The sequence below is a fragment of the Natrix helvetica genome (genome assembly GCF_964273705.1).
Source record: "Natrix helvetica genome assembly, chromosome: 3".
Classification (NCBI taxonomy): Eukaryota; Metazoa; Chordata; class Lepidosauria; order Squamata; family Natricidae; genus Natrix; species Natrix helvetica.
Genome location: NC_138549.1, coordinates 170257390 through 170272389, shown reverse-complemented (window position 1 = coordinate 170272389; position 15000 = coordinate 170257390). Strand labels below are relative to the sequence as shown.

The window sequence follows — 15000 nt, the reverse complement described above, 5'->3', positions numbered from 1 at the left end:
GATTATTTGATATTGGATTGTGTTTGAAGGATCATTCCTTAACTGAGAACATTGATAACTGAATGACTGAACCATGTATGACTTGGACTGTAAATTGAACTCTGAATACCTCTATATTTCCACATAGTAAACTACTATATTTTATACTATTCGGTGTCCCTGTATGCTGGTTTGTGCATGTTCTTCCATACCACCCTCATTACGCTTCTCTGCACACTCGCTCTCCTAACGGGGAGCTTACTTACTTACTTAACAGTTATAATGGTTTCCACCAAGGTCCTCTGTTCCGGCAGGAACAGAGGTTTAATGTCATTGGTCGAAGGATCTGACAGCTCCCTATAAAAGGGCTGCTGTCAGACTCAACCTTCACTGGATTGTACATACTTGTTCCATTACAATAAAGAGCTGTTGTTGCCTTTAGCCTGTGTGTGCCTGTCCATTACCCGATCTAACAATTAGATTAAACATCAAATCAAAGTCCTTGACTTACAAGTGGTCGCTTAACGACCACTCAGATTTACAAAGGAGGCAGAATGGGTGCTTTACATCCTGAAACACACACACACACACACAGGCAAACTACTTGCCACGTGCAAAAATGCAGTCATGTGACCACCAGGAGTGTGTGTGTGTATGTGTGTGTTTGTGTGTGCCGCACATGGGGGCCACTATTGGAACCCCGGAACAAGGTCATAAGTACCTTTTGGGTGTCTGTTATAACTTAAAACAGTCGCTAAGCAACTGGCCGTTAAGTGAGGACAGCCCATAGACACCATGGATCCATCCAAATGTCAGAAGGAGACAAGTATCATTTTTCCTGACTAGTTCATTTTATTAAAAGGCATAAGCTTCCGCGAGCTCATTAAAGTCTATGCCATTTAATACAACGTATCCATTGGAATAGATAGAAGATAGAATAATACTTAGGCTTGGAAGGGACCCCGGAGGTCATCTAGTCCAACCCCCCCTGCTTGAGCGGGAGACCCATACCATTCTGGACAAATGACTGCCCTGTCTCTTCTTGGAAACCTCCACAACTTCCTGAAGCAAGCCTTCCGCTCAGTGATGAGCTTAAATTTTTTTTACTACCGGTTCTGTGGGCGTGGCTTGGTAGGCATGGCAGAGGAAGGATACTGCAAAATCCCCATTCCTTCCCGATCAGTGGTAGGTTCTGGCCAGTACGGCCCGGTACGACCATAGCGGTAGTAGTCGGTAGCAATGGCCACCGTACCGGTACGGTGGCTCGTTTGGCCCACCCACCAGCCCCGTTCCATATCTATTTTTGAAGCAACTGGGCCAATTACACACATGCACACAGCTGCAGCACCTCTGCGACCTCCGATGAGCAGCTGGGTGTCCAGGGGCAATAGAGTGCGCATGCATGCGCAGCATACATCAGGTGCGTGCACGAACAGACCACAAGCAATATACCGGTAGTGACAGTAAGAGCAACCCACCACTGCTCCCAATCCACTGGGACTTGGGAGGCAGAGAATACATGGGGCGGGGCCAGCCAGAGGTGGTATTTGCCGGTTCTCCGAACTACTCAAAATTTCCGCTACCGGTTCTCCAGAACTGGTCAGAATCTGCTGAATCCCGCCTCTGATTCCACTGATTAATTGTTCTCACTGTCAGGAAATTTCTCTTTTGTTCTAAGCTGTTCTAGATTCCTTCTGATGTTTGGCTATCCTAGACTGAAATGTCTCCTTTCCCCGCTGTGAATCCATCAAGTTCTACCATCTCTACAGCCTCCTTGGTATTTCTTGGTCACTGAGTGCATCTCCTAGTTTCCCGATTCGGAGAGAAGTTGTTTTCTAAACAACTGCAAATTGGCAAACTCTAAGAAAAATGGCAGAACACGTGATGTGCGAAATTGCCTGTTCCAGAAACTCTGTAGCTACCCTAAAATTAAATCTATTGACCATTTGACTTGGAATTAAATTAAATAGAGGCACACTCTGTCTTCATTCTCCTTGTATAATTCAGCTTTGTGTGTAAAATATGAGCGCCTTTCACAGCTTTGTCAGTTTCTGGTGTGTTATTGGCTTGTTTAACCAACTAGAATTAAATTTCACATCGAATCTACTTCATAGGAAAGCTGCAGCCCCCTCAGGGACATAATCAGAGTAGGTTTAGATCTGATTTTGCACATCTGTAATTAGCTTAAGGGTCTTCCAGACTGATAAGTCTCCATATTTTCCAAATTCATCTGAATTAAAGATAAAGGAGATAACAATCGGTTTAGGTTTATCCAAGATGAGAGATCTGAAATGGTAATTCAACTATCAATGCTAATTTTATTCTAAAAGGACCTTCAACAATTTTTAAAAAAAATAAAGATCAGCGCAAGAAAAGTGTTTGGTTACACATGTTCACTTTATCTGGAGGTTCCTTCTTTAAAATCAGATTTTCATTGTTGGATAATTGTGCATTTTTAAAAATCTTTGTATCTATTCCACTCTTCCCTTTTTAAGTATTTTGCATGTCTTTTGGTGGTTTTTCCCAACGTACCAATTTTAAGATGCATAGATTTCAACTCCCAGAATTCCCCAGTCGGCATGAAGACCACCCACCTAAAGTTGCCAAAAAACACTGTTCTTTCGAGGACAGTAGCTCCACCCCTTTTGTGCATGCAGCAAAGAAAGGGGTGGGGCTTTGATTTTCTTGCTACCCAATCATTGCCTCCTTTGTATGGGTATCACCCTGGTTTTTCAGCTGATGGGGAAGGATTGACTCCAAGTTTATGGAGTTTTACAGTCATCCAGGTCCTGTTTGTTCCAAAGGTGTTTTTTCAAGTAGCAACTGGATTTTCTGGATTTTCTTGGAAGACGTTTCGCTTCTCATCCAAGAAGCTTCTTCAGCTCTGACTGGATGGTGGGGGATGGAAGGATTTATTCTCCTTGCAGCCAGCTGGTTATTTGCATTCTTGTAGAGCGTCATTGAAGGTGGCTCGGTGGCTAAGAAGCTGAGCTTGTCGAACAGAAAGGTCGGCAGTTCAGCAGTTCGAATCCCTAGCGCCATATAACGGAGTGAGCTCCCGTGACTTGTCCTAGCTTCTGCCAACCTAGCAGTTCGAAAGCATGTAAAAATGCAAGTTGAAAAAATGGGAACCACCTTTGGTGGGAAGGGAACAACGTTCCGTGCGCCTTCGGCGTTTAGTCATGCCGGCCACATGACCACAGAGACATCTTCGGACAGTGCTGGCTCTTTGGCTTTGAAACGGAGATGAGCACCGCCCCCTAGAGTCGGGAACAACTAGCACATATGTGCAAGGGGAACCTTTAGAGAGTTATTGAGGCCACTTGGACACAGATAAACCTCCCAGTGGCTTCAGTGACTCTCTAAAAAGAGTGCAAATGACCAACTCTCTCTGATTGAATCTATTATTATGTGTTCTACGTTCCAAATGTTTCTATCTAGCCCAGTCATTTGCATTCTTTTAGCGAGTTGTTAAAATCTCCAGGTGACCTTAATGTTAAAAGGATGCAAATTACCAGCTGTCTGCAAGGAGAATAAATCCTTCCATTCCCCACCATCCAGTCAGAGCTGAAGAAGCTTCTTGGATGACAAGCGAAACGTCTTCCAAGAAAAACTAAAAAGTCCAGTTGCCTCTAAGGGGGGGAAAAATCACCTTTGAGATTGACTCAAAGTCTACTCAAGGAGCTTCCAATACTTACCTAAGAATCAGGGTTTTTCAACACACCTAGTCCAGCACCTTCAATTTTGGACCACATGTGAAATAAATCTGAAAACCAAACTGTGCTAAGAATAGTTTGACGTTTAATTTATGCTACTATCCCTGAGCTGATTCAGCAACCATTAAACCAGTGTTCTTCAATCTCAGCAATTTTCAGATTCGTGGACCAACTCCCAGAATTCGACAACCAACTATTGAGGAATTCTGACTGGAGAATTCTGGGAGTTGAAGTCCACCTATCTGAAAGTTGCCAAGATTGAAAAACACCAATAGTACGCCGGGGGTCTTCAAACCCGGAAACTTTAAGACTTATGGTCTTCAATTCCCAGAATCCTCCAGCCAGCATGCTCTCTGAGGAATTCTGGGAGATGAAGTCCACAAGATGCCAAGTTTGGAGACTCCCGAACTTGACTGAAGCAGGAACATCACCAAGCACAAATGGGTCTTTTAAATCAGGGGCCTCCAAAACTTGGCCGCTTTAAGACTTGAGGACTTCAATTCCCAGAATTCTCCAGCCAGCTCTGGGGAATTCTGGGAGTTGAAGTCCACAAGTTGTGAAATTTGGAGACTCCTGAACTAGAGTGAAGCAGAAACGTCACCAAGGACAACTGGGTGTTTTAAATCAGGGGTCTCCAAAACATGGCCACGGTAGGACTTGTGGACTTCAACTCCCAGGATCCCACAGCCAGCTGGGGAATTCTGGGAGTTGAAGTCCACAAGTCTTCGAGCGGCCAAGTTTGGTGATCCTTGCTTTAAATAAATAAAGCGAAGATCCAAAGCTGAATCCAACCCTGTTCAGATACAAATCAGTGACATAAAACCCCCCTCAAATTGGTATAATTCTGGAAGGAGCTCAGCTGAAATTTCTTTAGTATTATACCTGCCATTGGCTTTACACGAACTTTGTACCCGCTGGTGTTTCCTTCGCTTTCCTTCCACTTCATTTGTAATCTGTCTTCGGAAAGGACTGTCAGCTTCAGGCGGTTTGGCCCTGCAAAGAACCAGCATTATTTGTACAAATAGAAACAGAAAAATTGATGGTTTTTTTGGGGGGGAGGGGTGGCTATTGTGACTTTATCAGATGTGGTATTCGCTTACTTTCCCTACCGGTTTGCAAATGTGAGCGTGCGTGCATCAATGAATGCAAAAGGCCACCTGGGCATGCGCTTTGCTTGCACGCACAGCTTGCACGCGTGCACGCAGTTTGAAAATGTGCCTAAACAGGACGGCATAGAGCCAGGGCAAGTGGGCAGGTCCACCAATAGTGATTTCCACTATTGGTTCGGGCAAACAGGTCCGAACTGTCTAAATACCACCTCTGGACTGCATCCTTCAATGCCTTGTCTTTGATGCACCCATTTGAGGATCAGTCCGGTAATGTGGGGCATAGGTCCCTCGACACATTAAATCTGGGTGGATTTGAGGTTCAAGGGCCTTGCTGCCTGCCCAGTGAGGTTCTGTCTTTTGGGCCTAACAAATGCAGCCAGAACTTGTTCATAGAATAGAATAGAATAGAATAGAATAGAATAGAATAGAATAGAATAGAATAGAATAGGATAGGATATAATAGAATAGAATAGAATAGAATAGAATAGAATAGCAGAGTTGGAAGGGACCTTGAAGGTCTTCTAGTCCAACCCCTTGCCTAGCCAGGAAACCCTATACCACTTCAGACAAATGGCTATCCAACATCTTCTTAAAGACTTCCAGTGTTGGGGCATTCATGACTTCTGAAGGCAATTTCTGTTCCACTGATTCATTGTTCTAACTGTCAGGAAGTTTCTCCTCAGTTCTAAGTTGCTTCTCTCCTTGATTAGTTTCCACCCATTGCTTCTTGTTCTACCCTCAGGTGCCTTGGAGAATAGTTTTGACTCCCTCTTTTTTGTGGCAACCCCTGAGATGTTGGAACACTGCTACCATGTCTCCCCTAGTTCTTCTTTCTCTTAAGCTAAACATACCCAGTTCTTGCAACCGTTCTTCATATGTTTTAGCCTCCAGCCCCCTAATCATCTTTATTGCTCTTCTCTGCACTCTTTCTTAGAGTCTCCACATCTTTTTTACATCATGGCAACCAAAATTGAATGCATTTTAAATATTGTATTATTATTATTTCATGGTGGGTTTTTTGCACTACAGATAAGATACATGCAGTGTGCATAGGAACAGTCTGTGGGACCGTGAATTGGCCCCCCCAGTTTAAAAGGTTTTAGGGCCCAAGTCATTGACGGCAGGCATTAGGGGCCAACCACAACTCCGCAACACAGCCTCCAAAACTCAAAAATGTCATCCATGAAATGCAACCGTTGGAGTCCAAGAATGGTTCCAAAGGACCACAGTAACCGACTCCGTTCCACATCTGTGACCTTTAACCTTTGGGAGATAGACTTCTAGCTTCCTGGAAGGAAATTATGTTGCATGGGAAAACAAAGTTGAAATTCAGAAGCAGCTGTGAGCAAAGCGAAATGGGAGAGCCTTCCATTGTGAAGGACGACACAGACAAACAGGAGGAATTTTTCATTGGGTCTCACTGCTGGAGCAAAGCCAGGGAGACAAAGAGGGAATTATTTGGTTAATAAAGCCAGAAATTGTTTTCCACTCTTCTTCCGCGTCCCATAATCTTGGTGGTCGCTCTAGGAGCCACACAACAGGCTGAGAAGAATGTTGGCAGCGGAATGCCCAATTTGAGATCTTAATTAATCCGAGCATTGGAAGATAAATAGACTGCATTTCATAGAAAAGTCCATTCTTAGTATGTGTTTTCATCATATTGTGTGAATATTTCCTGGTTTGGTGATTAGTTTCACATGGTAAGAGAAGACACCCAAATAGTAGGAAGTTATAAAGTATCTTACAGATAACAGATTAAGAGAATTGGAGGTCATTTAGTCCACCCCCCCACCCAAGCAGGAGATCCTACACAGATTGGAGTCCAGTCTCTTCTTGAAAGCTTCCAGTGACAGAGCTCCCCAAAAGTAGTGATAGATAGGTGATAGAGATAGATAGATAGACAGATAGACAGATAGACAGATAGACAGATAGACAGATAGACAGATAGACAGATAGACAGATAGACAGATAGACAGATAGACAGATAGACAGATAGACAGATAGACAGATAGACAGATAGACAGATAGACAGATAGACAGATAGATAGATAGATAGATAGATAGATAGATAGATGATAGATAGATAGATAGATAGAGATAGATAGATAGATAGATAGAAAGATGATGATAGATGATAGATGATAGATAGATGATAGATAGATAGATAGATAGATAGATAGATAGATAGATAGATAGATAGAGATAGATAGATAGATAGATAGATAGATAGATAGATAGAAAGATGATGATAGATGATAGATAGATGATAGATAGATAGATAGATAGATAGATAGATAGATAGATAGATAGATAGATAGATAGATAGAGATAGATAGAAAGATGATGATAGATGATAGATAGATGATAGATGATAGATAGATGATAGATAGATAGTAGATAGATGATAGATAGATAGATAGATAGATAGATAGTAGATAGATAGATGATAGATAGATAGATAGATAGATAGATAGATAGATAGATAGATAGGGAAAAGATGATAGATAGATAGGAGAGAGAGAGAGAGAGAGAGAGAGAGAGGGAGGGAGGGAGAGAGAGAGAGAGAGAGAGAGAGAGAGAGCACATTATAGTAGAGAAAACCACTAATATAAGGAGAAGGAGAAATGCAGATATGTAGAGAGGGACAAATAAATGCCCTGCTTCCTTTTCTTTCAAATCCATAACCAAATAAAGAAATGGGCCAAATAGCCGCCTATCCTTATTTGCCGCCCCTTGTGCAAAAAACCCACAACTCTAAAACTGCCATATTGTATGACAGTTCAGACAACACAGCACCATACTTGAAACGAGACCCAGAGAGACTATCCAAACACACTTCTGGACAAGCATCCATTTATCCTCGTTCCAATATTCAATGGGAAGATGGGACAGCTCCTTACCTTGACTGCATACCTGTAATCTGATAAAACCTGCAAGCACCAGGCAAGAAACCCAGAAATAATTCTGGCCCAGCAGGACAACCTGAATAAATAGAAAATAAGCATCCATAAGCATTTAGCTTGAGCCACTGCCCTCGTTTGACCTCCTAGGACTGTGATGGCGAACCTGTAGCATGCGGAGCCATCTCTGAGGGCAGGCGAGCCATTGCCCTGGGTCAGTGCACATGCATGCGCCGTCCAGTTGACCTTCGGCCTTAGAAAGGCCTCCAAGGGGCTGGGGGAGGCCATTTTTGCCCTCCCCAGGCTTTAGGAAAGGCTCCAAAGCCTGGGGAGGGCGAAAAACGGGCCTACCTATGGGCCATTTCAGTGAAGCCTACTAGGCCCAAATAGGGCAGAGTGTGTGTGTCATGCCCGCATGCATGTGGAGGCAGCGGGGGGATTGAATGATAGGTGTGGGCCAGAGGTGGGTTCCTGTCAGTTCTAACAAATTTGAGGTTCCACAAAACTACAGTACCATTTAAAACCGGTTCCAGCTCCCTCCCCCTGCCCGTCCGCACATCATCAAGATGAAGAGCGAGAGGAGGAATTCTGGGAGTTGAAGTCCACAAGTCTTAAAGCTGTCAAGTTTGAACACGCTTGGGGTTTTTTTTTTTCTGGGAGTTGAAGTCCACAAGTCTTAAAGCTGTCAAGTTTGAACACCCCTGGGGTTTTTTTTTTCTAAAGGGTTAGGGGTGCAAGGGTCTTGTAACGTGACAGCTTTAAGACTTGCACACTTCAAACGCCAGAGTTTCTGAGCCAACATTTTGGTTGCTAAGCAAGAGCGTTGTTAAGTGAGTTTCACCACATTTTACAAGTTGGCCATTCCCACCCGGTCACATGGCTGGCAAGCCACTCCCACCCAGTCACATGGCTGGAAAGCCACTCCCACAAAGCAGGCGACACCTACAGAAGAGGTTGTAAAAAAATTTGAAACCCACCACTGGTGTGGGGACATATATGTGCCTCAGTGACATGCAGTCAGGTGAGGCCAGTGAGGCACAGCCTCACCTCTCATCATGAAAAGAAGGAAAAAAATGTAAAAGGGAAAAATAAATTAAATGCTTGTATTGAACTACTGATCTGTACCATGAAGTTATCTTCCATTTAACTTCACTGGTTTTACATTATTTGGTATTAAAATTGCAGACTTTCCACATTTACCATTCAAGTATTCAGGCGAGAGCTTGCGGTGAGGCTGAGCTAGCTACTGCCTCACCGTGGATGACTCTGCTTCACTGTTCTACATGATCTGTAATGAGACCGTATCGCCGTCTCTCTGTACGTCGCTTTTAATCGTTTAGCTGATGTATATCATGTAACATGGAGTGCTTTTTTTTTGTCAACAACGATGTGTGGAAGGTGTTTCTTGTGCTGAGCGATCATAAAACGCCTAAAAAGTCAGATTAGGTGAGGCACGCAGTTCTCCTGCCTCACAGTAGAGGGCGCTCGTTCTCCCTGCGACTCAGCGGCAACAGAGTAAGTGACAGCCGCGGAGCGCAACGACATCAAGGACAACTTTCTTTCCTGGCCAACTCTCTGTCGCCATCGAGACAGAGAGACTTTTAAAACTAAAAGAAGACAATGAAAAATTCTACCAACAAGTTATAGATGCTTTTGTTCAGAAGGAGCGGCGGATGGACTTAAAGGTAAGACCCTTAATAACTTCCATTTTTTTCAATTAAATGTGCTTTCTTGTGTGCTACAGTATGTGTAAAGAATGCCAATAGGAGACTTTAAACATAACCCGTTAGCTGCTGCCAATCAAATATTAGACAAGATAATTTGTAGGATTTTAATGTTTGTAAATCTGATTGTGATGACGTCAGTGCCTCACCGCACATTACTGGTGTGCGTGCTTTCGGCACTCGAGTCAAAAAAAGGTTAGCCATCCCTGTCCTAGGGTCTGTAGAGAGCATGGAGGTGAAGCGATGGAAGGAGGTCAGCATGATGAAGGCCATCAAACAAAATCTCCGTCCCCCATTTTCTCCGTAGCTGCCCCCTCTTTTGCAAAGGAGCAAAGCACTCCATCAGGCCTGGAAGCCATCTTTTACATTTGGGCCTTCAGCCCTGCCATGTTTTCTACTGTGGGAAAATAGGAGGGGGGATTATATGAAGTATGGGATATATGTAGTCAAAATAACATTCTTTTCTCAGAGAGTCAAGGACACTTTGCCCTGCAGCTGTGATGGTGTGACTGGGAGGCATCTCCAGTTGGGACGGTGCCTGATTGGACCATGTGAGAGACATGTGGGTGCTGGGCAGAGACTTGAACTTTCTTTTGGGTGGGGGAAAACCTGGAACTCTCCGATTCTGGTTTTCCCAGATGTGCCAATAGGACATCTCTAATAAAATGGAACTTTGAAGAACCTCAAGTCTCGGAGTCTTCTTTTGTTGGGGGCGTTACTTGGGACCCTGACATTAACCCGAATCCTCTTTAAAGAACTCTATCAGCTCCCCCAAACTCCAGGGGTGCTGTCCAGGGTCCTGAGCCCCAAAGCGCCATCCCAAACCCGGGCAGGGCAAAGACTCAGAGACGATGACACTCTTTGCTTTGGGGAATAAATAAATCTCCTTTCCTCTGGATTTCATTTTCATTGGTCCTTGTGCCACCCTGGCTTGAGTTAGAACCCTAAATTATGCTTCTGATACTCTTCAATGCCCATCTGCCTTAGACAGGTGAATTTCCCCGCCCCTTTGTGCGTGTACACGGCCCTGGCCCCTTGCAGGTGTATAGAGAAAGAGGCAGCCTTCTAATGTGCTGACCAAGCCCGACGCCATCTTGCATCTTTCTTCCCAATGGAGGAGACATTATAAACAGAAATAATACTGTATTTGTTTGCTTGCTTGTATCCCACCTTTGTTGTTTTACAAAGAACTCAAGGCGGCGAACATATGCAGCAAACACACCTTCTTCCACCTATTTCCCCCCCCCACAACAACCTTGTGAGGTAGGCTGGGCTGAGAATGAGGGACTGACCAAAAATCACCCAGCCGGCTTTCATGCCTAAGGTGGAACTAGAACTCACTGTCTCCTGGTGATTGGCCCAAAGTCACCCAGCCAGCTTTCATTTTGAATGTATTTATTTTAATTTATTTATATCTTGCGGTTATTATTTTTTATAAACAGAAGGCAGCCAACACGCTAACCTTCCTCCCTCCCTCTCTCTCAAGATCTTCCTTCCTTCCTTCCTTCTTTTCTCCCCTCCCTCCCTTCTTTCTTTCCCCTTTCCTTCCTTCCTTCACTCCCTTCCTTCCTCCCTCTTTCCTTCCTTTCTTCTTTCCCCCTTCCTTCCTTCCTTCTTTCCCTCTTCCTTCCTTCTCTCCCTCCCTCTTGTCCTTCCTCCTTTCCCCTTTCTTCCCTTCCTCCCTTCCTTCTTTCCCCTCCCTTCCTTCTTTCCCCCTCCCTCCCTTCCTTCCCTCCCTCTTTCCTTCCATCCTTCCTTCTTCCCCCTTCCTTCCTTCTTTCCCCCTTCCTTCCTTCTTTCCTTCCTTCCTCCCTCTCTCCCTTCCCTCCCTCCATCCCTCCTTCCCTTCCTTTCGACCTCCTTCCAACCAACCAACCTCCCTCCCTCCTTCCCTTCCTTCCTCCTTCCTTCCTTTCCCCCCTCTCTCCCTTTTCCCACCTCCCTCCCTTCTTCCTTCTTCCTTTCCTTCTTTCCTTCCTCTACCCATTTCCCACAACAACAACAATCCTGTCAGGTGGCTTGGGCTGAAAGAGAGGGGCCAGCAAATCCCCTCCCTCATGTACTTTCAAGGAAGGGAGACGTCACCAGTTCAAACTGAGAGTAGACTTTTCATCTGGCACTGCAGTGGGTGCAGAAATTGGAGATCAGAGCAAGCCGCCATTTCTCCAAGGAGATTCTGCAGACGTCTTGATCCAGCCTGAGCAGAATCTGCCATGTCTGATGGGGCGTGAATGGCAGGGCTGGGATTATCCAAAGTTTTGAAATAGTTGTGTAGAAAAACGTTGCCCCTCAAGCACAGTTTTCGCCTCGCTTCACTCCTTACACCCTTGCCCCAGGACTGTCAGAGAAAATTAATAAATATCGGTTGCAATTTAGTTTCACCAAATAGACAGCTAATATTTGCTTTCTCAGCAATCTCAGACTTAATTAGATCCTTCTCAAATGTCATGGCACCTGAGCCTGGCTGGATTTGTCTTCCACTGTATATCTAGAGGGAGGGCATAGAACACAAAGTCATCGGACTAGAAGGAACCTCAAAGGTCTTCTAGTCCAACCCCCAGCTCAAGGCAGGAGATCTTATACCATTCCAAACAAAGGACTTTCCAATATCTTCTTGAAGACATCCAGTGATGGAGAAGCCACAACAGCCAAAGATAAGCCATTCCACTGGTTGATTGTTCTTAGTCTCAAGGAATCTCCCCTTAGTTCTAGATTGGTTCTCTCTTTGATATGTTTCCATCCCTTATTTCTTGCCCTGTCCTCAGGTCCTTTGGAGAATAGGTTGCTCTCTTCTCTGTGGCAGCCCCTCAAATACTGGAAGATGCCGAGATGTCTCCTCTAATCCTTCTCTTTGATGGGCTACAAGACATACGTACCGTATTTTTCAGAGTATACGATGCACCAAGATTTTAAAGAAGCAAATTTTAAAAAAGGTTTTTGGACTCTGCAGACCGCCCCAAAACTGCCCATTTTTCGCGAAAACGGGCCCATTTTTCATCCAAAAAAATGCATGCATAGCCTTTAGGAGGCTTATAGAGTGCTCCTGGGGGCTGGGGGGGGGGGGAATTGAGCAAAAAATGGCCTGTTTTTCACTCATTTCTGCCCTCCCCAGCCCCCAGGAGCACTCTGGAAGCCTCCTAAACGCTATTCAGGGCCATTTTTGCAAAGGGGGCGGGGTTTCGGGAGGCCAAAAATGCTGTATTCAGTGTATAAGATGCACCCAGATTTTCAGCCTCTTTTTTGAGGGAAAAAGGTACGTCTTATACGCCGAAAAATACGGTAGTTCCCTCAACCATTCATCATACGATTTAGCCTCCAAACCTTTGATCATCTTTATTGCTCTTCTCTGCACACTTTCTAGAGTCTTTGCATATATAGTGTGAGATATATATCTATATACAGGTAGTCCTTGATTTACAACAATTTGCTTAATGGCCGTTAGATGTTACAACGGCATTGAAAAAGGTGACTTATGACCATTCTTCACACTTACGACCATTGCAGCATCCCCCATGGTCATCTGACTTATGCTTGACAACTGACTCATATTTATGACGTTCGCAGCATCTCAGAGTCATGTGAGATTCCCCCTTTTTGCGACCTTTTGACAAGCAAAGTCAATGAGGAAACCAAATTCACCTGACAACCCTGTTACTTGTTTAACAACTGCAGTGATTCACTTAACCTAAATAGAGAACGAGAATGACTACAGGTCGGCAAAAACAACAGAGAGTCAAAGTGACTTCCTGCCAGCTTCCCCATTGGGGAAAGTGAAAGTGGCTTCCTGTCGGCTTCCCCACTGAGGAAAGTCAAAGTGGATTCCTGACGGCTTACCCATTGAAAAAAGTGAAAGTGGCTTCCGGCTGGCTTCCCCACTGAGGAAACTGAAAGTGGATTCCTGTTGGCTTCCCCATTGAGGAATGTCAAAGTGGCTTCCTGCCAGCTTCCCCACTGAGGAAAGTGAAAGTGGCTTCCTGTTGGCTTCCCCATTGAGGAAAGTCAAAGTGGCTTCCTGCCAGCTTCTCCATTGGGGAAAGTCAAAGTGGTTTCCTGCCGGCTTCCCCATTGAGAAAATCAAAGTGGCTTCTTGCCGACTTCCCCATTGAGGAAAGTGAAAGTGACTTCCTGACGGCTTCCCCATTGAGGAAAGTGAAAGTGACTTCCTGACGGCTTCCCCATTGAGGAAAGTGAAAGTGGCTTCCTGTTGACTTCCCCATTGAGGAAAGTCAAAGTGGCTTCCTGCCGGCTTCCCCATTGAGGAAAGTGAAAGTGACTTCCTGACGGCTTCCCCATTGACTTTCCTTCTAGGAAGCTGGCAGGGAGCATTGAAAATGATGATCACATGACAGTGGCTGACAGCCGCAGCACTGAAGCAACCACAACTGTGCCATATTTCAATCTCATAGGAGCCTCCCATGGGTCTCAGATGTTGGGGGCATTCTTTAAATTAGCCCATTTGAGGCATGTCGATTTAAAAATTGTTCCCCCTAGGATGCCCCGTTCACCCAATTAAGGTTTCAAAGAGACATGAGAGTTTCAGTTTTATACATCCAACTAGCTGATAACTCGGCATAACCCAGATATGTATTTCTCCCAATCCTGTATTAGAGGGAGCCCCCTTGTGGAGTACTGCAAAGCCGTTACCATGGCAACTCCACTGGGCTGTACCGTAGAAGCCATTAAGGCACGACAGGCTGTATCTTAACATAACTTAAATCCAAAAGCAGAGGTGGACGTCACATAATGTAACAACCGGTTCTCCCAGAACTGAAAATCGGTCTGAACCAGCAGCAGCTGTTTGTAACCCCGCCCATTGCCTGAACCTATGCTAAAATTAGATCCATCTCAGCAAGCATCCTCCAGATGTTCTCCCAGGGGCAATGTGGGTGGACACAGATCATAATTCACAAAATGCAAAACACAATGTCACAACTCAAGTTCTGAAACTTTTGTACATGCATGGATACACTCACATCCATAAGGATCCTGGCTTTTTCAGTCCTGCAGACACCTATGTTGCTCTGGGTAGGAAACTCAACTTGCTCACAAGTCCATGGAGATTATCAGTCATGCCGGTCATGGTTGTCCCAAAGATGCTTTTTTCAAGAGGCCACTGAACTTTCTGGTTATTCTTTGAAGACATTTCACTTCTCATCCAAGAAGCTTCTTCAGCTCTGGAGTTGAAGAAGTTGGAGTCCAGAGAGCTGAAGAAGCTTCTTGGATGAGAAGTGAAATGTCTTCAAAGAAAAACCAGAAAGTCCAGTTGCCTCTTGAAAAAGCATCTTTGGGACAGCCAGGACCTGGATAACTGAGAATCTCTACAGACAAATGACCAGCTGTCTGCAAGGAGTATAAATACTTACATTCCCCACCAGCCAGTCAGAGCTGAAGAAGCTTCTTGGATGAAAAGCGAAACGTCTTCGAAGAAAAACCCGAAAGTTACCTCTTGAAAAAAGCACCTTTGGACAAATTGCTCACATCAAGTTGGGGAACAGGTTTTGCAAAGAAACAATCCCATTATTAATTCATTTAAATCACATTCACAGGTAGCAACACCTTTTAAGAAAAATGG

The 15000-nt window shown here is 44.6% G+C and overlaps 1 protein-coding gene across 1 annotated transcript in view; it reads right to left on the bottom strand.

The window, feature by feature from the left end:
• COL20A1 (collagen type XX alpha 1 chain) overlaps positions 1-15000 on the bottom strand; it is a 238152-nt gene that overhangs the window by 220826 nt on the left and 2326 nt on the right. Inside the window, exons 2-3 of the mRNA XM_081949692.1 lie at positions 7705-7786; positions 4578-4688 (exon numbers count right to left, since the gene is read on the bottom strand). Of these exons, the coding sequence (XP_081805818.1) occupies positions 4578-4688; positions 7705-7786 (193 nt within the window). The remainder of the gene's footprint in view (positions 1-4577; positions 4689-7704; positions 7787-15000) is intronic.